Source organism: Columba livia, chromosome 21, assembly GCF_036013475.1.
Source record: "Columba livia isolate bColLiv1 breed racing homer chromosome 21, bColLiv1.pat.W.v2, whole genome shotgun sequence".
NCBI classification, from domain to species: domain Eukaryota; kingdom Metazoa; phylum Chordata; class Aves; order Columbiformes; family Columbidae; genus Columba; species Columba livia.
Genome location: NC_088622.1, coordinates 3373713 through 3401504, shown reverse-complemented (window position 1 = coordinate 3401504; position 27792 = coordinate 3373713). Strand labels below are relative to the sequence as shown.

The following is a 27792-nucleotide window of genomic DNA, read 5'->3' as shown; positions in this document are numbered from 1 at the left end:
GGCGGAGCGTCCGTCTGGCCAATAGCCGCGCTTCGGCTCTCCCTCCTCCCTACATGTGACCAATCGTCAGGCGCGGAGTCGGCGCGTGCCCGCCTCCCGCCGTGCCAATCACAGGCTGACACAGGCGTCCACTAATCACAGCTCGGGAATGTCCGTCCGCAATGACGATTCTCACTCTTCCCCGTGAGTCAATCCCTCCGCCGAGCCCTGGGGTTACGGGGAATCGGGTCTTCTCCATCCCTGGCCAATCAAAACTCGGGACGGAGCCCGCGTCGTCCCTTTTTTAACCTATAGCGAGCGGCAGTAGGACACCTTAGCCCTATCACCGCTCCGCCGTGGTGTGTGCGTGCGCGCCTCTGAGGTAGCGGCGGACTTGCCTGCGCGCCCGTGGGCGGCGTGTGTCGTAACCAAAGACGTGAGCAGAGATTGAGCACTTGTGACTAAAAAAAGCCTTTTAATGTGCGCGGCTGGTGAGCGCCCCGGCTCCAGGGGCCCGTGAGCGGGTAGGCGTGGCTGCCTGCCCAGACACGGCGGCTGGAGCAGCGAATTCGCCAGCTCCCGGCCAGCTTCAGGGGGGTTCAGCAGGATTTTGAGTCTTAAACGAGGCCTAAAGATGATAAGTCAGAGGGGAGGGATTAATTTTCCCCCCTTCAAAACGTTCTTTTGTTTTTTTGGTTTTTTGGTTTTTTTTAGATCTCGTAATGTGTCATATATGTGATTAAATTGTTTTGTCAATAGTGTTGTATTAGCTCTTGTACTTCCAGGTTTTTTTTGTGTGTGTGGCAATAACCAGCTGTAAAGTTCCTCCTTTCAAGTAATACTTTCGTCATTTCTACTGTTAGAAATAGGCTTGTGTTTAATCTTATAACCATCTTAAAGAAAATAATACTACATGAAATACCTTAATTACATATTTTCCACACACACACCATCATATACAAATTGCATTTCAGCTGTTGAGAACAGTTGGGACCTGAGATGTCTGCTTTCAGAACGAGCTTTACTTTTGTTCCCAGGCCCCGTCTGTTAACTATATAAATTTGGCCGTGTCTCTCTCGTTGCCCGTCACTGTCAGGTTTTTGGGAGAGTGAGGTATTGGTTACTTTCTGTTTGGTGAATTGCGATTTATTTTTTTTCCCCTTGCCAATCTAATGGTGTGTACATATCACCTGCAGTTGTGCCTGTGAATGCAAAAGCCCAACGATATAGGGCTGAACAGCGGGTTGTAGGGAAATAAAAGTGCAGAACCAACGCAGCAAAACCAGGTGGCTTTCAGATGATCTAGAAAATGCCATTATTCGAACTTTGGAAGACTTCCTATTGATGCGCCATACGATTTGGTGGTTTTTAGCGTGATGTAACCGTGCTAACATCAACCTAGGGCCATGTGGAATGAGGTCAGTTCCAGTTTCTCTAAAAAACAACAAAACCTATTTCGAAATGCGCTGCCAGCTGTCAAAATACTGGGTGTGTGCTGCAGTCCTGTGTGCTACCAGACAAGGGGATTGATTCCACTTCAGCAAAGTTTGTGTCGTGTCTCTTAGGAACAGCAGTTCCTGCATCACTGTCTTATGTCTAAGTTTGGAGGATACTCACACCAAATAGTTCCAGGATGATAATTCGCTTTTTGTTTACAGAGTCTTGAAAAATCTGCTAGAAGTGCTCAGAGAAAGTCGAGCTGTATGTTGAGAAAGAAAATGGTAACGAGCACATGACGCGTGCTGTGTAGCGTCTGGGAGATCACTCACGGCAAAGGGAGGCGGAGGAAAATTGCTCTTTAAATAGCCAAGTATGGAGGTGAAAGGTGGTCGGGTATGAAGGCGGGCCTGGGCTAGCTGCTTGTGATGCCTTTTTAATTATAGAATTTAGGCATTTTATGTCAATTCAGGTAGACTTGCCTTCTCAGTGTCATTTTTGAAAGTCAGGTCTCCTTGGGTAATGTGGAATTAACTTGCTAAAATATGTACCAAAGTGGAATTCTAGTGCAATGTTCTGCCCGTGAATCCTGTTTAGAAAAAATGAGCGTTCATTCCCTTATAGGAAAGGGACCATTCTTATTCCTTTACATGTTTCTGACAAATACCATATAACCCTGCAAAACAGCAGAAACAGATCCAATTTTCTACAAGTGTCTGTCTTTACAACTAGAATTTAGACATTATTTTTCAATAAAATATTCACATAATGAAGATCCTCACCACAAGGTAAGTTATTCAACATTATTGTACCAGAAAAAAGAGAGCAAGTAGGACTGTGAAAAATTTATTGCATTTATAGTACAAATAAATGCAGTTGGGTACTGCAATCACTGTGATATCATTCAGCTGTCCTTGCTGCCAGCAGGGAAGAGTTCACAGAGATGTAAATTGTGCTATTCTGCAAGTGTAAATTGTGATATAATAGAATCAATTGTACTGAACTCTATTGCTATCCACGTCAGAGCTCGCCCCTGTAATTTCTCCAGTCACGTAACCAGAGGGCAAGTAAAGACCAGAGACGGTCTTGTAACTTCGCATTTTCCAAGAAAAGCACGTTTTGCGACATTGATGGAAGTTCCTGCGATGAGGAAATCACAGCTCAAAGCTATTCAGATCCCGCAGATACACATAAACATCAAAGATAATTTGATCAATTGATAGCTTGTGTTCTTTATATTAAAGTCTCTGTATATAAGGTTACAATTGTATTGAAAAAGGTAAATGGCATGTTAGTAGGGGGAGGGGAAATAACAAATAACTGCAGGTGGTATTAAACACATTAAACTAAGAATTGTCACACAGCCGATACGCTTTCGTGGGAGATTTATTCTTAATCCAATACTAACTTCGGCTTTCCTTTTCAGTTCCTCCAATGTCGATTATCCCCTGAAAGACAGGGGGTTGATTCACTTTTGTACCCAGAAGACAGCAATATAACGGTACTTTCAGTTGCATGTATTAAAATACATTTCATTATTCTGACCATGAATGCTGAATTTGTGTGAATTTAGACAAACGCTCTCCCCTTTGAAATACTTGGTAGTACTCCAGATAAAATTGTTTTAGCCACTTAACATCAGCCTCCGTGTCTTCTGCAATGCCCGCACTGATAACACTTTCATGTGATAAATGTATGCCATAATTAGACTAAAGAGCTCCCTGTGCACTTTGCTATTTATATTCTTCTGGTCAAGGTCTGATACGATGGCAGAATAAATATAAATTCAGATTCTGAAGGGCATTGTCTTCATTAATACATCCTATACCAAATGTACATATTTCTGTTTGCTCCTGTTAGACAAGGTTAAGAGAAACATCGTCAATTTGTTCAAACAAGCTGTTCAGTTGGTACAAGGGAATAAAAGAAAATAGGATTTTCATTTCATACTTGTATTAAGAGCTATTTCCCTACTGATTTTCTGGCAAAACATATAACTAATATCCAAGAGGGCTGTGAATTTAAAACAGTCCAAATGTGAAACATCAAGAACTATTTAAGAATAGCGGATCTCGAGCCCAGTACAGGATACACTTAAGCAGCCAGCATTTTTTAATTCAAGGGTGGATTATTCCTGCTTGCGCTCTTCTCATAAGACTGCTCATTGTTTCCATGGCATCCTTATTCACAAAGAGCGGTGGTGTATCTAATTTGTAATAGCTGAGGAAAATTAGAAGCAAGCATTTCTTCCATCTGTCAATAAAACTGTATGTTAACTTCCAGAAGAAAGCCATAATGAAACGGTAGCAGTTGCAGCGCCCTGCATACCCGTGTAACGTGTTCCGAAACCACGATGGATTTGGATGCTGGACAACAGCTTGCAGAGAAGCGCAGCGGCCTTGGCTCCGTGACGTTTAAAGAGGGAAAGAGAGGGGGATTTGAATTGGTGGAAGGAGTGGAGGTTAAGGAACTAAAACCAGCCAACAAACAAGCTGCTCTGTTCCAACAGCCCGTGCAGACACAAACTTCGGAATATTCCTCCCACCCTTGGGGAAAACAAAGGTATGGGGGGACACCAGCGCCAAAAAAACCCAAACAACCCCCGCCACAAAACAAACAACCACAACAAAAACCCCACTACATCTTCACATTTTAATGTGGAATTACTTGCACATCTCAAAGGTCAGCACTGGATTATATATAACCTCACCACAATTCCCCCTGGACCCCGTCACCAACTGCCACGTAGCTATTAATAGGTGTAAGAGTCACCACTTGGGAACATTCATTAGTTTGGAGTATTACTGTTATCTGTGTGCACAGAAATTTTTCACATAATTTCCTAAGTTATCTCCAGATTGCAAACCCGAACACTTGATTTTTTTATACTGTCACTGACACACTTAAAGGAAAGACAAAGGAAACATTTTGTGCGAGTGTGTATCATTTATTGTAGTTCAAGAGAGTCAGGAATTGAACAGAAGACACAGCGAAAAACAAATAAAAGAAAAACAACCTTTTTTTTTTCAGACTTAATTTTAAAACACTGTGGTTTCAAATCCTTTTTAAAAAGGAAATTCAAGTATCGTATGCAGGGGGCAGTAATACAAAAATGTTTGCGAATATTTTTTTTTTTTAAGTTTTTTTTTAAAAATGTAATTGTACATTTCCTGCACCCTTTCTGCTTTGGTAAGGCCAAGCCATGGATACAAATTGGTACGCAACATAAAAAAATGAACCCTGCCCCAAACTGCAGCCTCTAAGAATAAAAGGATCTGCTCTCTGCGGACAAGCTCTAATGGCTCAGAACTGTCATGTAGCACGTATCATATCTGCAGCATTAAAAGAACGGATTTTGTTTGTTAAAAGTCACTGAGATCCTGGTATTCCCAAGCATCTTATTCGTGGCAGCTGTTTTAACACGCTTCTATCTCAAGGCTTTTCAGAAATACCAGATCATCTAGAGCAACGTAAAGAAAAAAGAGACATTTCAAAGAACGGAAATTAAAATCCACGTGTGAAATCTTTGCTTTGTTCAAGTTATCCTTGTGTCTAACACCAATTAAAGCCCAAATACGCAAATATGTGTAATATAAAAATACGATCCCAAGATGAACGCTTTGTTGCAGGCACAGTTATCGCACAGAATATGTTCTTTTTGAGGGCAGGGGAGCGATTTTGATTTTCACAGGGATTTTTTTTTGCATTACAAAAAAAAAGAAAAGAAGACAGCAGTGCAGGTTTGACGGGTGGAAGAGGAAGAAAGGAGGGAAAGAGGAAAAAGTTACTTTAGCAGCAAAATGTCCAAGGTTCTAACCACAATCAAATTAACGGATATCTGGCTGTAAAAAATAAGGTTGAAGGGATGCTGCCCTGATCCATTCATCTTTGCTAAAATAATCCAGCTGTAAAAACTCCAAAATGTGACATATTGAAGGACAGTTTTGTAACATAAGCAACTTCCTAGCTTGTCCTCCATGTTATTGACCATCGTTATCACTTAAATATATGTACAAGAATTAAGCCGCGTTTCTCCTGGTCCGCACGCGGGGGTCACTGCTCGAGTCAGCGCCCGCGGCCGCGCTGAGCCCAGCGGCTCAAAGGGAAACGGCTCCGCTGGCCAGAACAGCCCACGCCCTGCGCTCCCGCGGGTGTCAGTGTGCACGGCAAGGGAATCTTTAATGGTCAGCGTTCTGCTTGTCTCTCATCCAGGCTTGGATTTGCTCTTTAAGTTCTGGCACTAATAATGTAAAGAAGAGAAAAAAGAACGATTAATTTAGCAGTTAAATATTTTATACTGCTACCATAGCAAAGCTCCTTATGACCAGTAACAATTCCTTTTCGAGAAATTTGATCAGGAATATCTACTACTATTTTTTTCCTCTATCAACATCATTTTCTGAACAGCTTTGAGTAAATCCTTATTTACCTACCATAACAATATCCTTTAGCCCAGTAGTTACAAAGGCCAGTGTGTGGGGTTTTTCCCCCAGAAAAAGGGAAAACAGATGGAATTAACTGAAATGAAAGAACGGTTCTCTCTGCTAAGGCCTCAACACCATCTTCCGAAAGCACACAGAATAAACTGCACACAAATTGCTTCCCCAGCCAACGGTCCCATCGCTAAACACTTTTAAACCGCTACCTGGTTCCAGCATATTTTCTGTCAGCATCTGGCGATTGAAAGGATCGGTGGCAGAGTTCAGCAGGTGCCTCAGGATGATGGACCTGTCCATGATGGTTCCGGACGGCAGCCTGACAGGATCAGTCATCAGAGTGTCCATCAGCGGATCTGGGGGCACAAGGATCTCATTGAATTGAAGACAATAGCTACAAATTTTATCTGCACATACAGTGACAGTGCAGAACTGACATTCAGGGTCCCCAATCAGGGGTATTGCTGAAGTTACTGGAAATGGTTAAAATGAGCAGTGGACTTTATTTTTTTTGCTGTTTTAAAGTACATGTAAGCGAAACATGGATACGACTAGATAGTATAGTCCCAGGAAAAAACTAAAGAAACTTGTAGCTCTCTATATTTAACCATTTAATTGAAAGAGAGCAGGATGCAAGGCTGCATAAACAACACATACACTTTCTATTAATATATACTCATATTTATAATCAATGTAACAAATCCCTCTACTCCTAAGAAGTCAGTATTTAGAGAACTCAACTTGCCTCTGAATTCATCCGGAGCATCGCTGTAATCAATTTCCGCACGGGCGTTCTTGGCAACGATTTCCTCCACTTTCTCGGCCAGCAGTTTGAATTTCTCTATTGCTATGGTGGACTTGATGCCGGCCTTTCTCATCTTGGAGATCACCTCCTCAAAGAGCTCTTTGCTGTAGGACCTCTGCAAGCACAGCAGAAAACCACCACTTTGCTGAGCTGTTGTATCCTAACGTGCCATAAAAATCAACATTCTAACGATCTTTTAATGCATTTTTAAAACTTCAGGAGGGATCAATGAAACCTCAGCGTTACGTCAGATGGAAAAGCAGCATGTGGATCACATTTCATCTAGCACCACAATGTCGACTTCGGGGTAGACTTATGCTATTTTACTGGTCATTACTACTGTAGAACTGTTCATGTTCAGGCAACATCCCCTAATTAAAATGAGTAGGACACTTGGAGAGGCTGACTATAATTACTGGAACTGTTCCTTATTCAAAACATCCATCTTGCCACTCCTGCCTGGACTCTTGTTCTCACAAGCCTTGCCTGAAAATAGAGCATTAAATTAATTTATTCTTTTTATTTCTTAACTTTTCCGATCATGTGCAAGGCAGCACTGGGAAAGAGGCGATTTCTTCTCCTGACCCAAACAAAAACAAACACAAAACCCACCCCGTGATGTTGCAAAAATAGTCAAGGCAGCTCGGAGGGAGCCAATGCTTGCTGGAAACTTGCCAGCCAGTGCAGTAAGAACTGTACAGCTACACAGTACGAGATCCAGAGAGCAAACGCACATCCTGTAGTTCCAGCTGAAGCAGGCATTGCTTTCATGTAAAAAAAGAAAGGCGCGGACTTCTGAAAGCTGCTTATGTTCGAAAGGCGGCATTTTAAGTTCACAATGCCATGTTTTGATATAAGCCTTTTAATACAAACTGTTACTTACGCTGCAGCACAAGGCTGAATGAAATGACAAAACAAAACACACCAAGTCTCGCAGATTTCTGTTTTCCTTGGGGATTTTAAAGTGTTCAACACAGCCCTCCTTTCATCCACATTATCCTATATCACACCAAGAAACACCATTCACTCCCGAGGACACACAGCGCCCACCCAAACTCCTTTCTAGTCCACAGAGGAGACCAGAACTGTGGCAACATGCCCAGGGCTTTATAAATGTTTTCGGATTCCTTCTAATACGTGCTCGGATTTGCAAATGGGAGACGGATCAGAAGGCTCTAGAGAGACCCTGCCAGGGTCAAGCAACTTTTTGTTTGCTTTAGTTTGTTTTTTTCTCCTAACACCAGTAGCCATTAACCAACTGGGCATTTCCTTGGTGCTTCTCTCCTGCCATTGAGAGTTTCCAAGATACTGGTCGCTCCTTCCCTTTTTATGAAGGGCCACTTTGTTAATTAAGCTTTATTCCAGTTCCCACACCAACAGGCTTCTTTCCTTTTAAGCTCCATGTCATTGCTGTGTACTTTGCTGTGGCTAGCATCGATAACTAATGACGGATAACATTCCCACTGGAATAGAAACTGAACAGCATAAAAAAAAATATACTGCATGCTAATTATACTTATGCAAACGCATAAGGTCTGCTTCAGAAGTGTTACTGGTATTATCTGCAATTATCAGAACTTAGATAATTACAGAAAAAAAGGCCACGAATCACTTAGATACCTCTGCTTCACTAGACATACTAATACAGCTTCATGTATTGTAAACCATATCCTTCCACTAGAATTTCAAGTAGCTATTGAAAACATTTTCGTCCTCTAGATTTTGAAGTTTGTCTTACAAGACACAGGCTCAGAGAGACAAGATTCAGTAGCTTGACAACTTTACAAGAACCCAGAGGCAAGGGATAGCTTATCTACATTCTGCCCTGAGGGCCACTATGAGGAATTGTCCCACGTATGTTGTATTTTGCCAGTTTATTACACAGCCTTCTAATAAAGTGATATAAAAAGGAATACAGTTTGGAAACTCTTGGTCTAGAGAAGGAAATTTGGATTGCTAAACGAGGCTCCAATTCTCAGTCCCAGCTCTGCCTGTTTCGTGTGTTACTGATGAGGAAGGGGAGAGTCCAAACTCTTTGTATGCTGCAGTTTTCCCACCTGCAAAATTAGGACAAAGTACTTCTGCTCATTTACAATGAGCCTGTAGCTAATAAGCAATTAATGCCCAGGCAATTTCCTATGGGTGTGAAGTGCTATAGGTGTTTATGTGTGTCTATAGATTTGCAAAACACTTTGAAAACACACCCATCTACGGAGAACAGACAGGACAGGAACAAAGATGATCTGCTGAAAGCAAACTAATTGCAGGTATCTGTGACAGAAACTGGGTATGAGTAAGAATCTTCTGGAGTATTCTGCAGATCCAATCTTCTAGAGGACTCTGCACATTCCTTTTTGTCCAGAGTGCTTGGGCCCTTCCCTCTCATCCCTTTGGAGCTCACCTGATCATCAGCAATTGCTTTAGCAAAGCGAGCACAATCCAGCTGTAGGTAAATGTCGGTCAGTTGGTCCAACAGCTTCTTTGGTTCAAACCCGTATTTCTCAGGGTTTTCGACTTTCAGGTCGCGGCACTTGGGGCCACACAGTTGCTGTAAGTTAAAGTTCAACATAGCAGCCAATCGCGGTCCAAGTTCCTAGGAGATCACAGTAGAACACAGATCACAGCATGAAGGCAGTGATCAAGAAGATTATCCCTACATTTACACATAGCAGGAATTATTAACTAATAAAATTATCATTTTGCAAGTGTCTTTTCTTTGTGCATGCTTTCCATTAAAAAACAATAATGCAGACTGCTCCTGTCTAGAAGGATCACACCATCTCAGTGACTCGGGTAATGCTCCTAATGTCAAATAACTTCACCAGCTGAAGAAAGGGGTGAAGAATAGAGACAAATGGCTACCAAACATTTCCAGGATATTATCCAACAGCAGAGATGTTAAAGAAGCTAGAAACCAAAATAAATAGTAGGACTTACAGGTCTGAGAAAAGGCTTTTGAACCTGCTTGGTAAGGATATGGAACATATCAACAGTTTCTGTTGCCAGGGCGAGATATGAACGAGACACACGCTCATCCTGAGCCAGCTGCGATTGCCGGGCCTGCTGCTGATCCTGGAAAAGAAACATCCACTGGTCACGAGTACAGCAGAATTCCCTACGTCATCACCAGTCAAAACCTTAAGAGCCGTAATGCTCACAGGATCTAGACAGACAGAAGAACAGGCTGCGATTTCAATCCAGATATAACACATTTTTTCATTTAGGGTACAGCTCACTTTCACTACCTAATACTAAAGAAAAATCTGCGCTGATTTTCCAGAATTCTGCAACACTACAAATGAATGGAAATGCCATCACAAGACTCCACGGTTACTGAGTGTTTACACCCTGTAACTGCTCCTCCCAGCTGCAGAACTGGGTTATATGCTTCCTCTCCATCCAAATGCCAATACTTCAAACCCAGCGTGGGATCTGAGAGTCGATTGAGCTGCTCTCTGATCTCTGCATCACCATAAGTAGCAAACATTCCACGCTGGCACAATCTGGAGCTGATGGACCTGCTCGTTTTGTCACTGCAGTGACGGCTTTACCTTGCTAGTAGCACAGACAGAACAAAGGCTTCAGAAGAGCAAACCAGAAAAACCAGAATCAGCTTAACAAACAAGATCTTTAAAGCTTTTCTTTTCAACCTTTTTTTTTTTTTTTTAATCAATAACCTTAAAATAGAAATACCTAACACTGGTGGGTCAGCACACACAATTATTAATCGGGCCAAAGTCTGGGGTATAGGACTCTAATTGTCTGCATTGAACTTATGCAGGATCAATGCATTAATAAAAGCTTCTATTCCTTCAAGTCAATTCAACTGGCGAGCATCTTCCAAAACCTCCTTCAAGAAGGTTAAAGTCTCAATTTCTCCACTTAGAATTAAGTGCACAGTAATTTAAAGCTTTCTACTATTTCCACTTCATACCACGCTCTTTGCCAGCCACACCATAACTACACAGAACGATGTTTTTTGCAGAATGGCATCCAGAGTGACCATGGCCATAGTGGCAGCAGGAAAAAGCATCGAGAACTGCTTCTCCTGAGCAGCTTTTTGGTGCTGGCCCTTATTCAAAAGCTTTTTCAGTGGTCTCGTATTACAAAAAAACAATCAAAATAAGTAAAGGGCACTTTGAAAACCAGCTCTGTTCACCCTGGGCAGCAGGTCCCACTGTTCTTTATTCTTCATCTCCTCTTGCACTTCATGGATACGTTTTAGGGACTCCAAACTCTCATCCAGCAAGAAAGTTGTGTCATTTATCAGCATGTTGATGTAGCGAACAAACTGCTTCCCAGAGCTGAAAACATTGAAACACGGTTATCACGGCAGAGTAGACGGGTGTGCAGAGCAGACTGCAACCCCAGCACCACTCCTCCTGCACTGTATCTTTTGAATAATGATCCCATTCCCCAAGCCAAAGTGATTGTGGTGTCCAGAGCTCAGTTTAGAAACATTCCAGTTTTACTGGAAGGGGCTGCCATTTAAAATACGATGGAAAGCAGCATCACCCATTCCCACTGGTAACGATCTCCTCAGGTCATGGCCTGAGCAGCTTGCATGACAGTAAGTGGCATCATACACAACTTCTTACTCACTTGAACTCTTCCATAAATGTACCATGGTGAGCTATATTCTGCCAGAGGCTTTTGAAAATGGTGCTGATGTGGTAGCGGATGGTAAACTTGTCATAGAATTCGCTAGTGGCTCCAGTATGTTCAACATCTGAGAAAGAAAAGAGATCCCAGAGCTGAAATCAAAAGTCTTTCCCACCAGGATTCACCTGCCATACAAATCTCTCCTATCTCCAGTGGGATAAGTTTCAAGCACCAGGCTTGAAGAGGTGAAATTCCATCTCATTCACAAGTCTCCATTTTAATCCCCATCAAAAGAAGCAGCACTGACCATTTTCCAATCCAGAACCGGCCTCATTTCCAAAGAAAACCCCTCAGAAAGCAAAACTTTCTGTTCTGTTCAACTCCACACTGCCCTTCATCCCTCAGTCTAAAATGTCAATAATAAGAAAACTCTGGGAATACTGCAAAACCAGTTGTTTCTATGGGTGCAAAGCCCTTTTGAGCATCCGAATCTACAGGACTAGCAAAACCAGTCAGAAGCTTTAAACAAAAGCCTTCCAGTTTGCAATGTAACCACCACATAAGCAATTGTCACACCAATCTACGGTGCTAGTTGTCAGTGCACGGCAGCTGCAGAAGGACCAGAATCTTCAATAATTCCATGTTATTCCCCCTGATTCCTGAGCAACAAAGCCTCAGCCTTACAAAACCCAAGTTTTACCTGGTTTTGTTTGTTTTATTAAAGGTTACAACTAACACAGCCTTTTGCATAACTGTACGCTAAGTGAGCTACAGACAAAGCACGTACCTGTGTAAAACTTCATCAAGGAGGGGACTAACAATTTAGTGGAGAGAGGATGATTCTCAATCATCTCAAAGAACTTTTGTGTCCGGGGCTGAACAGCTGGGTTTGTCATGAACATCACTTCCACCAGCTTGGCTACTAAATAAGGATTTCGGATGTAGTTCTGGTTGCACAGCATCACAACGAGGAACATCACTATGTCCTGAGTGCAGGGCTCATAAAGCACCTGAGGAGCATATCTGAAGAGAAGGGGATACGGAAAACAACATTAAAAACCCCAATCTTGTATTGTCTACAGATTAATCATCTACGTCAAATACGTTCAGCTCACTCATTAGCCACAGCAAACGTTTAGTCATTTAATCATCATTTCCCATCTTTCTCTACAGAATTTTAGCCTGAAACACTATAATAGCTGGTAACAGCACCTCAGGAAGACAAAGCAAACAGCTCCTCATCATACACCACAGTGAAGTCTGAATTCGAAGGCACATTTTCAGGAAGAAAGAGACCAGCTTTGGAACCCCAGGGTGACGGCTGAGTAGTATTTGTGTCCATCTAAAACTGTACAAATGTGTTTTGTTCCAGCAAATTCATAAATGGGGGTATTTTCTACTTATTAAGCTATGGCGTTGGAAAAATATTATTCTAGTGATGATTGAATGTATCATGAGATCAAAAGGACTCGGCAAACTCCAAAACAAAGAAAATTCTTGGGGGAGGGACCCAAAAAAACTTCCAATAAAATATTAGGTTAGAAGGGACTTGGGCTCATCTGGGCATTCTGTCTGCAGCAACGCTTGCCAATGCTGCACCCTAAATTGAAGTGCACCCCACCCGTTACAGGGGTAGACGGCAGTACAAAGTTTCCTTTGGATACAACTTTACTTACTGTACAATAAAAAATAAAAATTCAGCAACGTCTTCCACATAAAACTCCGGCAATGCTGCAAATACCTTCGGAACGTCAGGAGTTAAAGGCAATTTTATGCTGTAGAATAAAAGAGACAATGAACGGCAGAGTAAAACAGCAGGGTTAAGTAGAAGCGCCACGAGCTCTCCTATTGGAACGCTTTACAAGAGTTCTGACAAACTATGTCAGTACTTCAAGTGTACTAAACACACCCAAGGGTTGCTCCCCCCTGCAACTGAACCTTAAGCTATAAATAAGACATATATTCCATGCACGAATGTATGTTACTGACATAAATATAGTAACAACCCTGTAAGAATGCAGACACTGGAAAAAAAATACTCTAGAACTGCTAAATTCAGTAAAGAATCTCGTGTGATCTGAAATATCTTAGACAAAATTTACACAGATACTCCTGACACTCACTTGGGATAGGCAGGGTCGAGAATGCGCAGCATCAGCTGAATCACCATGCCGTAGAAATTCAGACACCTCCTGAGAAAGTTTTCATCCAGCAAACCGGCATCGGCACAAGCCTTGCACCTCACCAGCTTCTGCAGGAAACACAACATGCAAACACTAACCCAGGGCAAAACAACACAGAAGGTCCAGCCTATCCAAGCTAATAAATGTATCTGTGAATTATAATTATTTGAAGGAAACAGGGCACTTAAACCCCAATATATCAAGAAAAAAATTGCATTTAATTCAGAGTTGCAGGGACACAGGAGCCTTTTACAAGCTTTATGGGAACAATGAAAGAAACAGAGGTATCAAAGTGGGAAAATGTGCAATTAAAATCATTTTGGTGATCCAGCTCTGAAAATTTGTGTCCATCTATACTAGGAAGACCTAAGCAGGGCAGACTTTCAAAAGAGAAGACCCCAATGTACTCATCTTTGCAAGAATTCTGCATGAGATTAGGGACTCAAGAGCTCCGTCTCCATCTGGAGCATGGATTGTGCACACACACCTACCCACAGAATCCCAGAATGTCAGGGGTTGGAAGGGCCCTGGAAAGCTCATCCAGTGCAATCCCCCCATGGAGCAGGAACACCCAGATGAGGTTACACATGAAGGTGTCCAGGCGGGTTGGAATGTCTGCACAGAAGGAGACTCCACAACCCCCCTGGGCAGCCTGGGCCAGGCTCTGCCACCCTCACCAGGAACAAGTTTCTTCTCAAATTTAAGTGGAACCTCCTGTATTCCAGTCTGCACCCATTGCCCCTTGTCCTATCACTGGTTGTCACCGAGAAGAGCCTGGCTCCATCCTCCTGACACTCACCCTTTCCATATTGATCCCCAGGAATGAGTCCCCCCTCAGTCTCCTCTTGTCCAGCTCCAGAGCCCCAGCTCCCTCAGCCTTTCCTCACACGGGAGATGCTCCACTCCCTTCAGCATCTTGGTGGCTGCGCTGGACTCTCTCCAGCAGTTCCCTGTCCTGCTGGAACTGAGGGGCCACAACTGGACACAATATTCCAGGTGTGGTCTCCCCAGGGCAGAGCAGAGGGGCAGGAGAACCTCTCTGACCTCCTGACCACCCCCTTCTAACCCACCCCAGGTACCATTGGCTTCCTGGCCACAAGGGCCCAGTGCTGGCTCATGGTCACCCTGCTGTCCCCAGGACCCCCAGGTCCCTTTCCCCTACGCTGCTCTCTAATAGGTCATTCCCCAACTTATACTGGAACCTGGGGTTGTTCCTGCCCAGATACAAGACTCTACACTTGCCCTCGTTAGTGAGGATGGCTGAACAATCACAGTCCCTTGGCTGTTCCCTCTCCAATAACAACAGTATTTTCTTCTTTTTGAGGAATACTGCCCAAGTTAATCCTGGTGTTACTCTGAATTTGAAATTCGCCATTAACAGTATATTGTATCATGAACACCGGCTAGTGCAGTACTCACATGGTTCATAGATTCAAAACAGGAGCATCAGCGGGAAGTTGCATTTAAACATTAGGACACAGAGTAAACGTACGGACAGGCTGACAAAGGCATTCAGCTGAGAACTGCATCACTTACAAACCTTGAGCTGCGCCTTGCAGCGTTTCAGCATTTCTCGATGCCTGGTAGCCAGAGGAGAATCCTTCCACTGACTTTCATTGTTCTTCAAATCTTCAACAGTCCTGAAAAGCACATGAAATAAGAAGTTATCATGACAGAGGGGATATGTGCTGCCATCTACGAGGCATTTAACCTCCTCATCTGCTAAACACTGAGAAGAAAGTGCTCAGTGTCGCAAGCAACTAAGCAACTCATGGAAAACACTAAACGCTAAGCTTGCATTGGTGTCAGTAAAAGCCAGGAACGCTTCACTCTGCACCATTAGATGGAAATTCCTGCCTAAGCAACTCCTTCATGACAATTCAAAACAAGGAAATAAAAGCAATTCCTTTTTCAAGCCAAATGTATGGCTTATCTACAGGCAATCCACAGGCTGGTTTATAAGAAACTGCTTTTTTCTTTAAGATATACCAACCTTTCCTGCTTTATTCTCTGCAGCTTCTCAGGTTCTCAGCCTGCATGTGCTTTAAAAACTAGAAATGAAATCACTATGAACGCAGTCCAAAAATCCTGTAATGAACTCAGGGTATTACTGCCAAAGAACGTTTACCAAAATGCAGTGAGTGCAATTATAAACAATGGAAAATACTGATGATACAAAAATCTGTTCTAATTTTAACAGAGTATTCTTCGAGGTTTAGCAACTATAAAAGCCTATTTGAACTTACGCCAAGAGAAATGGAAAACAGCAGTATCTTCATGTCAACATCATAACTTCTATTTATAATTTTTAAAATGGTAAACCACATGCTGAACTACATGTATATCAACAATATTAAGAGTTGACTGTTGAAGGCTTCGTCTCCCCTGGCCCCAAGAGTAGAAGTTATCCCACCTCAGAGGCCAAGGGGAGAAAGGCAAATATATTCTGGGACATATAAAACAGCTCAGACAATTAAATGTCTTGTTTCTGAGACCACAAGTCATCTACCATGACTTGATTATCAGACACGTAACTTTATGTGCACCACTACAGCTGTGCCAAAGAGCCTGAGGCACTCCTGTCCACACACCATCAACCACGTCACGGGTTAAATTAAAACGGTGTTAAATAATGTCATGAATCTTAAAATGCTCTGAAGATAATTTAAATATCTTTTAAATGGAATGGTCTCCTCACCAGTTTGAGCTGCCTTGTGTAACTAACATCTACCTTCCCACTACTATTTGAATTCCTGATGGAGGCTATAGTCCCTGAACATGAGTAAAAATCTGCACGGGCCAAAAGCAGCAGATTAACAGCTAGTGAAGATGACCTGTACTCGGGAACAGTTTTACCCAGCCATTCGAATTTCCACTGAGTTCATAGGACTTGTCATGACGGGGAGAGGGTGACACTGCTGGGACGCCTGGACTCTCAGCTAACGAACAGCTCCTAACCTGTTGAGCTCCCTGATGGCGCGCAGTCTGCGGATGTACCGACGGCAGCTGGGCAGGATTGAGAGATGATGGGCATGCAGGGTTAGGAAGAAACATTCCGTTGGGAATTTCGGCTCAGAAAATGGAGACGGATCCCTGTCTAGAAAACAAACAAACAAAACAAAAGCAGTACAGGTGAATAAATTAAAAAATAAACTGCCTTCTCTAGGGGTGAGACTTTGAACTCAGCTTTCTTTAAACAGGAGCAGACAGCATCAAGAAAAAGCATTAAGGAATAGGCAATTATTTGCTAGAATTAAGTATTTCCATGCACCTCCAGTATTAAAACCAGAAGGCAGAGTAAATGCTTAACGTATCTCACTAAGAGTACTCACGAAGTTCAGCAATCCAGGCTGTAACATCCTCCATTGTTGCTTTTACTCTTGTCTCATCTGTTGGGAGGTCAATACGACACCTGGGGTGAAATATGTACATGGGATCAACCGTTTCCAGCTTTATCTTTGTACTTAGTTGCTGTAGTACCCATAGGAAGTTGAGCATAAAGCCATCCGTAGATACCAAACGATCATCTGTCTGTGGGGTAAGAAAGTAAATAGTTAAAGACATAAGGTTATGAGGATATTAACAGCTGCTTTAACAGCATTCAACAGAACCTAATTATGCAAGTTCAAGAAAAGAGAGAAATGGTGAAGAATGCGGATCTGCGCAGAAACCTTTGTGATAATGGGAAAAATCACCTACTAAATTACAGCTATGGGTCAAGTAGTCGTTCTAAGAACATTAAACATACATATAAAAAGAAGTAGACGACTTAAGAATTGAAAAGGGCTTAAAAGGGCCTCTGTCAGGAATGGTTTGCCACAGGTACAGACAGCAACAGCAGAGTTTCAAAGAGTTGCTGAGCTTCAATTCATAAGTTTCATCTCAACTGTAAAGTTTCTATTACTTCTTCACTGGAATTTCACGGAAATATTCCTCGTAATGGTTCCAAATGTTTGCGTTTGAAAAGGGGACATGAAAACAACAAAGTTCAGTTGTTCAGGATTTATGCACAGATTTGAATCACAGGAAATGAGTGCAATGCATTAATTAAACAATGGTAAAATGACATCCCTGTTGTTTCACTGGAACTGTGCCTGTCCATATCTGTACGACTCCTTTTCCACAACCGCGCAAACACAGCCCAGCAACTTCCCAGCTGGGAAATAAGCTTTTCAACACACAGTCCATTGGACTGAACGAAGCCCCCCTAGATTTGGGGGTAAGGGAGGGAGGAGGTGGAAAGTACAGATATTAAAACATCTAATCATTAAGTGACATGTCAGTCCTAAGAGAGGAAATAAAAGCGGATCAAACAGGTAAAAAGAATCATTTCAGAAATGGGAAATGCATTAAAAGAGGTAAAGCCTGATGACAGGGCTCCTTGCCTGTTGCAGTCGGCATTCAAAGTGATTTTGTTCTCCGCTCATGAGCCATCTAGTGCTACCTGTACACGGACTAGGGCCACGGGTTACAGGAAGAGCGTTTGCTTCATTTACCTGCATTTGTGCCTTTTTCATGTTGGCGTTGACAATAGCTGCCATGTAATTGAGAGCTGCTTCTCGAGTTTCGCCATTCAGTAAAATACTGTGTAGAATCTTGAACAGCTCTTGCTGAAATTTCAAGTAAACACTGTCACTTGCACATTCTTCTCACCCTTGCATTCCCGCTTGCTCTGTGTTTTTATGTTCTACAAATTCCACAAAACTACACTTTCTGTTATAAAGTTACTGCCAATATGCATATATTAGTTATGAAATTAGTTACAGAAAACATGTATATAGAAGACCAGTGCAACACACACACTGCTAATACAATATGCATTTTTTACTCATCCTTTAATACAAACTATAATCCATGACTAACTGTTCTGTTATTTTTTGAACCGGCTTACAGCTTAGAGAAATATTTGTAGCGCTGTTTGTTTTCTTCTCCTAATTCCCTGCAGCCACATCCCAACTGATTTGTTGTTGAATACAGAAGGTAGATTATCTTAATTATATTCCTCATCTGTGCCAAGAACACAAAGCCCACACTTCTTTTTAAACGTGACAACACTTACCCTTGCTAATTCCAGGTAATGTTGCAAAGACTGGCTCACAACCCGGGTGTTCTCAAGAGTAATGGCAGGCCCTGAGAAGTACTTTTCAACTACTTTGTTCTGAAAGTAGAATGAATATTGGCAAATATTCATTATTGGGGAAGGGGAGGAAAACCAACAACCACCAAAAAACCGCCATGCTACTACCAACACCCTCTGTAACACTTACATCATCTTCGGCAAAGACAGAGAGACTGAAGAAGGCTCCAAGGTAGGAAAGTCTTTGCAGTTCTCTTCCTGCACCTGTGCTTAAAGATTTGGGCAACCACAAGGGCAAAGAGACAACCTAGAAAACAGGGGAAACAGCAAGTTAACCCGAGTTGTCACGTCAGCCGTGCTGCTTCATCTGCACTGTCGCCTTCAGCGTCTGCCACACGCCTCGCTCCCCAACCTTCGTCAAAACCCCCATGGAAAAGGCCTCCCTTTGCTAGTTTACTTTCAACAGTTATTTGGCATGAGATGGTACAGTGGCCCCTGGTTAGAGTTCTGAAGAGGATTGGCAATGTGTATCGTACAATATATCAACAAAAGCAGTCCTATGGTTCTTTTAACTTGAGAAAAATCAGGCTGGATACACTTACCAAACTGCACATAGGGTGCGTTTTCCCAAACTTGATTTCACAAAGTTCACATAGTGCCTATAAGGAAATCCCGAGAAAAATTACTTTTGTGTGTAATTCCTAATTAATCTGTCCGCAAATAACAAGCTTAACATGGTAAACTGCTGAAAGAGCCAAACCTTCTTCCCTTTACTAGTGGAAAAACTTCCTTCTTCTACAATGGTGAAGAGCTCCAGAAAGATCCAGAGCACACCCTGCGCCCATTTTAGCTTTTATATCTGTTCCGAGTTGTCACTAAAAAGCTACCACATCTCACAGGATAATGAATTAGTGCACTTATTTCAAAAATTAGCTGTGCAAATGGTTTGTTTGCTCAGGACATAACAATGCCTTTGCTGGACTCCTGAATCGCCACATAAAAGTCAGTAACAATAATAAATAGAGCAATTGTTCTATACATACACCAAGGCCTTTGTCTTTTGAATCAGAGTGGAAAAATGTCAGATGAACACAGAAGCCAGAAACAAAGAATCCTATCCCAGATCTCTAACTCACTTTCAACTGCAGCACAGAAAAAAGAAAGCAGTTATAACAGATGATTCTGAAAACACAAAAACACCGTAGGCTTTCACACATCCTGCTTCTCCTGCATTATACGTTCCCATTCTTCAATTATCTTAAATAGAGCAATACATAGAAACATTGGAATATCCCAGTATATAGACTCTGTACATTATTATTGGCCTCAGACCCTACAGGATTTTTAATGGTCTTTCTCACATCTCATACCACATTCAGCTTCCAACAAAGTTTAATAGTGATCCACTAATGAAAGAAAGCCCCAAAATGTTCAAGTGCATTGTCTTGCATAGAATCTGCAGAAGTTATCAGCAACCATAAAGAAACCGCTTCTAGAAATCAACTGTCCTTACCATAAGGGGGTATTTAAAATTGTCACTATCAAGGGAGCACTCTTTGGAAGCTGCAGCCAGGCCTTGTAAGATGGGAACAAAGATCTGTAAAGACACAAGTAGTTTAGTTTATTCAAGAGCAGTGAGCAATACACGACACCAGTGTTGTACGCAGCGTGAAATGCCTGCTCGTTCCTCAAATCCTGCAAGTTACACAAAAGAAAACACTAAGATCTCCCTACTCTTGGGGTAAAGATACAGCTTGAATTTTGCACGTCAGGTGAGCACGTTGGGTTTGTGCGGGTAAGTTGTAACTGTGGCAGGTGTAATAATAACAAGCAGCAGTCAAGGTTTGCTATGAAAGAGGAAGTGACATGACAGGAACTGATTAATCAAAAGTAATTATACCAAATTAATAAGTCCCAATCACACAGCTCTGACAACTATACCCTCAGAAAATAAATGCTTACAGTCATTTAGCAACAAGAGGTCCCAATGAATTTTAAGTATATTGTGTGGCTTCTATGGAGAGACAAAAAACCCTATTAAATCATACTACAGAAAAAGCCCCTAAAGAGGTTGTTTTCTGCTTCAGCTAGAGGAATGCTCTTCTCCTCCAGGGCAGGTGACCTTCAATACCTTCCATAACCACTTTTCAACGGTCTTAAATTTACTTTCGGCTGTATGAACTTCTACTAAAAGGTGTCCAGAAAGAGACAGAAATTATTCAATCATTAAATTCACTTTTAAATAATTGGAACCAGCAAATAACAAAAGTCAGTCTTTTTCACAAAACGCTAAATGAGTTAAAAACAAATGAAACCAAACTCCAAGTGTGTAACAATTTGCCAGCCCCTGAAGCAGCAGGTACAGAACTCTGAGACGCAGAATAAACCTCTGGAAATTCACTCTCCTGGATACTGCAAACAGCAGAATCATATGATATCGTTATTTAATTTTTGGCCTATATCTTACCTGTTTGAACACCTCTTCATCCTGATAAGTCGTTCTCACCAATTCTTGGATGAAGCCAAATGGGAGATTCCTACACAGCATATATGGTACGAGCAGAGACTGCTGCTGCAATGACCTTTAGTGGTACATAAAGAAACAATCATCTAAGACTACTGATTATTTGCAGTAATACTTGCAAAAATGTCAGAGTAATCACAGCTAAGGGTGTGCAGACACACCTGCTCCCTTCAGAAGTCACTAACCTCGTCTTCTCAACTTACTTATGGAAAGGTTATTCTGAAAGAGATGCTGCTGCCAACATCTCACTTTAGCTTAATGAGGCTGGAAGAAAATAGCAGATTCTGTGTAGTAATTGGCTCCCCCTTTACTCCTCTCTAATGAAAAGACCCTTTGTTAAGCTCGACTAGTCAAGGAGCAACATTTTTGATGTTTGCTTTTCCAGGTTAATAGAAGAACATAACATTAGTCTTTTCTGAACTAACAGAGTCCTTCCTTTTAACTGCTCCCTGGGATTTCTGAAAAAGTGTCTTCTTTCCTTATTACATATATAGAACTTATTCCAATGCCAACACTGGTTCACATAAAGACAAAACCAATCTCAAAGTACAATGGATAGCTGGTGCACCTATAAAAATTATAGACGTATTGTTTGGAAACATAAACACAATAATGCAGACTTTAGTAAAAGTCACATATCCTACTTCAAAACCCTTTTTAGGGCTGCGAGTTAAACAACTGTACTTGAAATCTCAGTCTTGATTTAGTGTAGAATGTTTAGGCACAGGTTTACATTACCAAATCTGTTGTGGTAAACCCTGTGAAATAAACAAGTGTTATGGCACTTAAACAATTTTTTGCTACACATTTTGATAGGACTGTTCCTCAGATGCAGCTCTATAGGTTACTGACTCCCACAGTAACACCCCAACAATCTGCAAGTACAACAGTTTATGCACAAATTAAAGCAGAAAACAGCTTTGTTAACACAGATCCCCCATTCAAACTGTTCAAATCAACCTGGAGTTTACCCAAACACAATTAAAAAACACTTAAACTATTCTCCACCAACATATCAATGGGAGCAATAGTCTCCAATAGTAGAGCAATAAACTATTCCTCCAGCATACATTTATAAATGTATCCTGCTCCCACAATTAATCTTAGTTTTCTTATCTAATCCTCAAAAGAAAAATGAAATCCCAGAATAATCTGATTTCCATGCCCAGCACCAGTCGTATTTACCTTGGTTGTGTTAAGGATCCCTGTAGCACCAAAGCAGCGTGTGAAATGCACTGGGATCGGATGTTGCTCAGTAACTGGCTGACTGTTGGCTGGCTACACATCTGATAAAAACATCTTTATTTTAATACAAACTAAAAGTATTCAGAGGCAGAACAGACTGGAAATATGATACATTTATTTATTCATGCAGTATGAATGTAATATGCAAATTAAGATTTGCACTATTCCAGCTAAAAACCTTTGATTATGTATAAAAACTCTCGTTTGGTTGGTTTTTTTCCCCAGAGGCAAAAGCTTAAAGCAGAATACAGAACGCTGATAGGGAGCTGGTCTCACAAAAGCATGTTTTACGTGGAATAAACTTGGCTAACATGCAGTAAATCAAAAGGGGAAGGACAGTTTCTAACACAGTGCTTATTTTAGAGGCGTTAAACATATACGTGATTCAAATGTGAAGAATTACTAAGAGTCGAAGGGACCTTATAATTCTATAAATTTACTCTACAACAAAGCTATCAAGAAAGAACCACCAATCTCCACCAGCTCTCCCCACTGAGCAGCGAGAGGTGTCTGTGACAGCGCTGACAACGTCACTCATTGGAAACCTCGCTGGAAATGTACCTTTGGTGCTTTTCTCTCCTCTATTCCCACTCGGTCAAAACACTCGATGAGGTAGTTCAGCATCTCTGTCTCCTTGCAGTTTTCAATGGTGAAGTGGTCACTGCAGGAATCGGAAACACTGGAGCTGCCAGAGCCTCCCATACTTTAAAACACACAAGAAGAAGGAACAAAGCGTTAGGTCCAGTTATTCCCTTGTGCAGTCAAATCATTCGTGAGCTCCTGACTTCCTCTGTCAATTTTCTGATGACTCCATCCCATCACACACATGGCTCAATAATCAAGATCATTTAGGAGTGCTCTCCATTTAACAGCTTGTCCAACTCTGGAAGTTCAGCTGTACTGTAACATGACTGAAGAATCCATTATCTTATTAAATGAATAAGTATCTGAAAGACAGCAATAAGGAGCATGACTTCAATGGGAATCAATAAATCTTGTTCTCACATGGCAACACCGAAAGTGAACGGCCTTGAAGTTGTTCCTGACACCAAAAGTGTTCACATGCTCAGACATCACAGCACTTCCCTGCCATGCTGCAACCTCTGCACCATCTCTGGACACAGAATTCAAACCGGTGGGAATTTCACCAGCTCTGGGAAGCCCAGGGAAGGTAAGAGCCTCCCAACGTGGAGAGGAGACCTCAGCTGATGGACAGCGCTACAGATAATCGCTTGATACATTCTAAGGAAGGAGAATGAAGAGAACAGGAGGATATACATCAAAGCAAGTGTTCCTTTTAAAATTTCCACATTAGAGATCATTTAATTACAACTCTGTGCGTTTCAATTCCCTTACAGTAAAGTATGCCATTTCACTAAAGTAGCAAAGCCTCAGAGGGCAGGGGAGAAAACACAGGGAACTGCTGCAGAGAGTCCAGCGCAGCCACCAAGATGCTGGAGGGAGTGCAGCATCTCCCGTGTGAGGAAAGGCTGAGGGAGCTGGGGCTCTGGAGCTGGACAAGAGGAGACTGAGGGGGGACTCATTCATGTTTACAGATATATAAAGGGGGAGTGTCAGGAGGATGGAGCCAGGCTCTTCTCGGTGACAACCAGTGACAGGACAAGGGGCAATGGGTTCAAACAGGAACACAGGAGGTTCCACTTAAATTTGAGAAGAAACTTGTTGGGGTGAGGGTGCCAGAGCCTGGCCCAGGCTGCCCAGGGGGGTTGTGGAGTCTCCTTCTGTGCAGACATTCCAACCCGCCTGGACACCTTCCTGTGTAACCTCATCTGGGTGTTCCTGCTCCATGGGGGGATTGCACTGGATGAGCTTTCCAGGGCCCTTCAACCCCTGACATTCTGGGATTCTGTGATATTCTTCAAAGAAAAGTCTGAGCACAGTCAGGGTAGAGTTAAATGAAGACCAATTTATAAACCCCAGATCTTAAACTGGAAAATAAGAGTATTTGTTTCCTTAAAAGCAGCTTTTAAAAAACAAGGTCAAAACTACAAACTGTGTGAAAACTGGAATTTCCTTTAAACTATAAAATAATTTACATTTTAACAATCAAGCTGTACAAATGTATTGTGCAAGCTTTACAGTCCAGCCAACAGATCAGGGAAAGGTTTTTCCTGCTGAGCATCTGGTAGCTCAGCATGTAAAGAGACACGGGCTCTTACAGCAGCATCTCCTTTTGCAGACAGAACTTGTTTTCAGTTATTCAATTAAAACTAATTCATGTAAAATGTAGCTCTATTAAAACAGTGCTCAGTAACCATGAAATCCCCCACATTCTTTTCTACGATCTCTCTTGTAAACCTCAACTTGACACATTCAGCTTAAAAATTACCCTTTTTAAGAACATGAATTTATATTAAAAAACCTACTACTTCTACAGTTAGTCATTCTGTTAAATGACTTAACTGCAGCAGTAACTGACAATATTCTAATGCAAAGCTCATACATCCCTCACACACACAGGGAATGCCTCGGTGTTTTCCGAATGCAAGCTGCTGCATAATTGTACAGTCATTGTGTTTATAATTTCACTAACATCTCACTGCTGTCTGCCGAATGCCAGGACAGAATTTACAAACTAAGGCTCCAGAAGCACAGCAGCCTCAGGAATCTTTGCAACTCAATCCAGCGTTCGGATTAAATTGTCGACAGGATAAGAATTAAACAAAACAGTGGGGGAAAATAATGCTAAATTCCATACACACAAAAAACCCCAAACCTGTTTTATCATGTTAACCCTCCGGAAATGAGACTGGGATGGAAAAAGAGGAGATGCTATTGGAAGCTTCTCTAGTTCCCAGTCTGGCTTTAGCAGCCCTGTCCCAACATACAAGCACAGACAGAAAAGCCAGTGGGAGCAAAAAGATCATCTCATACAGAGTCTTTCTGGGCATTCCCTGACATCACAAGATCCTTCCTAAAGTCTTGACTTAGCTTAGTTTTAGAAGGCTCAAGCAATAGGATTTCCCCTGGCTTTTGCTGTAACTAAAACAATTCAACGGGGACTGAAAGTCCTGGAGGAACTCTTTTCCTCCAGTTGTTCAACATACATTCAGTCTTTAGAACTCGAATCTTGTTTCCCTTACACGTCATTACAACCTCAGTCCTAACAGGAAAGCATTTCTGTGTCAGCCAAGACATTGCAGCGTTACTCTGCAATGGAAGGTACAGCCAGAGAAGATCCTACCTCACATTTTCATTTCCAAAAGCTTGATTTTCCTTGGCACGTCCCGTGTCCTGCGGGGTTTTGTGCACAGCTATCTGGCAAACTTCCAAACGGAACTCACTAACACAAATCCCCCTTTTATTTTCACATCTTGAGTCACACAAATAGAAGGGCTTTGCTATACAATTTGTCTCCGTTTTACAGTAAAATCTTCTGTTCTTCTTCCTCCACTCTTGGTTGTTCCAACTACATCAGCCTCTACCACTTAGCAGTCAAAGGACCAGCTCCAACTCTCAGCTGTATTTTCTTTATGAGATACAGGAGCAATCCTCAGCTGTCAAGCAGCAATGAAACTTCAACAAAAGCCAATACTGTTGGCATCAGCTGGCTGTTTGCCGCTCTTTTTGTGTATGTTCACCTTTGTCCTCATTTTGCAGTATTTGATAGAAAAATATGCACATGATTTACCACTGGGTTTAAAATAACAACCATGGGTGAATAATATTCCTTCTACTCATATAGAGTTCCACTCAAGCATCATTTCACAAACTATGCTCATTAAACCTAAAAGGCAGTATGATCAACATTTATTTTATCTTAGTCAGCTCTTCAAAAAAGAGCTGACTAACCAGCAGTCATTATACATGTTTTTACACCATCCTAAAAACCCATCCAAGTCATCTCCTTGGCTTTAGTCATTTCCCAAGTTACTCTGAATAACACTTGACACTACAAAGACTGTTAGTTCCTAAGCAACCAAGCATGCAGGTTATGTTCTCTTTCTCCAATACCTGGACCCAAACTGGACACAAGAAAACTCATCATCTTCATTTTCTTCATCACTACTGTCCTCAGACACATCAGAAACGGCAAGGAGGAGGAGGGAGAAAGGGTTGTCGTATATACTACCGCAACAAAAATGAAAGAGGCCATCAGATTTTTTAAGCCAAAAGGAAAAGTAAATGGCAGCTTTTCTTTGTAAGTCTGCCAAAAATCATCTTCACTAAACATGCAGACAACGGGTGACTTCATGTTAGTAAAACCAAGACTATGCTAACATGCTCTATTACACCACCACAAGCTATTCACATACCAAAACACCACACCTTCACAACCCAAAAATTTAAAAAGAATTTTGAAGACCTAATAAAAATTGTGGCTGAAGTGGGAGTGTTTACACATGACTGAAGAGTAAGTATTACAGCTCTAGGCCGGAGAACTTTAAAGCCGTGGACCCAAAACCTGGTGTGCTCATTTCTCCATCCTGCAGGGACTGGGACTGCACGAGCGGCCGACAGAGGAACTGCAGCAGCGCTTGGCCTGGTGCACTGAAACAGGCTCATCTGTAATCTAAATCGGTGCACTAGGGAATTAAATCTAACACAGTCCAGCAAGCAACAACCTTCACCAAATCAACTGATGCCCTACTGAAAAAACTGATTTCAGAGCAGGAGTCTGTGTGGTTTACTACCCAGCAGCAGCCACCGAACAGAAAACCAATAGTTTAACAGGAATGGATGTAAGAAGAGGAGGAGATTAAAAAACATTGCTACCTATAAAGTAGTTGCATACACCTCAAACGCTTGCGGAAGCAGGTTTAACATTTTGACAAAGATGGCTCGTTAGCAAGTCAATGGATTAGCACAAACCAGAAACCAACTCGGGGTGAGTGGGGTGAGCTCAGCACAAACGTAAACTCTTCCAAATTAGATGATTATGCCACACCCTGCACGGCACACATCAAACACACTCTCTTGTCCTTGTGAAATACCTAGAAGGGATCCTGTTCAGTAAAGAACGCCTGCGCAAGGGACTGGGCGAAGCGGTAAACAAAGGCGGACCCATGGTTGTGGGTCTCTGTCTGGAGGGGACGACCGGCATGGCTGGAGGGCTCGGAGAACTAGACGGGATGGGAATATTCACGGAACGCGGGATGGAAGAAGCTGAAAAGCCCCCAAAATGGGCAACAGTGTATGGGCGGTACCTCGGAGAGGAAGGCTGCGTCCCAGAAGGGCTGGCTGCTGTGAGGTGAGAGCTGGCAGTAATGGGAGGCACAGATGTTGTGGCAACTGAGCTGGCTGGTGGGGTAAGAGATGAACCAGTCATTGGTACATAGCTTGTGAAAGTGGTAGGAGGAGCTGGACTAGTCCCATAGAGACTAAACCAGTTACAGGGGAAAAAGAAAAAAAAAACAAAAAAGGCAATGATTTAGGATATGCAGAAAAAGGGTGAAAAAGATAAAATGAGCAAGAGAAGCCCTTGCCCTTCTGATGACTCTTCAGCACTAATTCTGTAGCTCACACACATCATTCCTTCTTAC

General features: G+C 42.1%; 1 protein-coding gene and 1 long non-coding RNA gene across 6 annotated transcripts in view; one reads left to right on the top strand and one right to left on the bottom strand.

Moving 5' to 3' along the window:
- The first annotated feature begins 3 nt into the window (after positions 1-3).
- On the top strand, positions 4-4902 carry LOC135575949 (uncharacterized). Its single transcript, XR_010467420.1, has 2 exons — positions 4-2917; positions 3700-4902. It is a non-coding gene; the product is annotated as an uncharacterized LOC135575949 (long non-coding RNA).
- The window catches only part of UBE4B (ubiquitination factor E4B), a 35886-nt gene continuing 12436 nt past the window's right edge, over positions 4343-27792 (bottom strand). The window contains exons 7-29 of one of the 5 annotated variants that reach the window (XM_065037533.1): positions 27244-27630; positions 26264-26377; positions 22850-22991; positions 22229-22329; positions 20987-21101; positions 20033-20116; positions 19122-19178; positions 18710-18826; positions 18502-18600; positions 17939-18052; positions 16775-16973; positions 16401-16539; positions 14983-15082; positions 13383-13510; positions 12936-13034; positions 12047-12282; positions 11260-11386; positions 10817-10961; positions 9595-9729; positions 9059-9250; positions 6598-6772; positions 6062-6208; positions 4343-5656 (exon numbers count right to left, since the gene is read on the bottom strand). In XM_065037533.1, the coding sequence (XP_064893605.1) occupies positions 5595-5656; positions 6062-6208; positions 6598-6772; positions 9059-9250; positions 9595-9729; positions 10817-10961; positions 11260-11386; positions 12047-12282; positions 12936-13034; positions 13383-13510; positions 14983-15082; positions 16401-16539; positions 16775-16973; positions 17939-18052; positions 18502-18600; positions 18710-18826; positions 19122-19178; positions 20033-20116; positions 20987-21101; positions 22229-22329; positions 22850-22991; positions 26264-26377; positions 27244-27630 (3214 nt within the window). In that variant the 3' untranslated portion in view covers positions 4343-5594. The remainder of the gene's footprint in view (positions 5657-6061; positions 6209-6597; positions 6773-9058; positions 9251-9594; positions 9730-10816; positions 10962-11259; positions 11387-12046; positions 12283-12935; positions 13035-13382; positions 13511-14982; positions 15083-16400; positions 16540-16774; positions 16974-17938; positions 18053-18501; positions 18601-18709; positions 18827-19121; positions 19179-20032; positions 20117-20986; positions 21102-22228; positions 22330-22849; positions 22992-26263; positions 26378-27243; positions 27631-27792) is intronic. The other 4 variants (XM_065037535.1, XM_065037534.1, XM_065037537.1 and 1 more) reach the window with 4 other exon arrangements.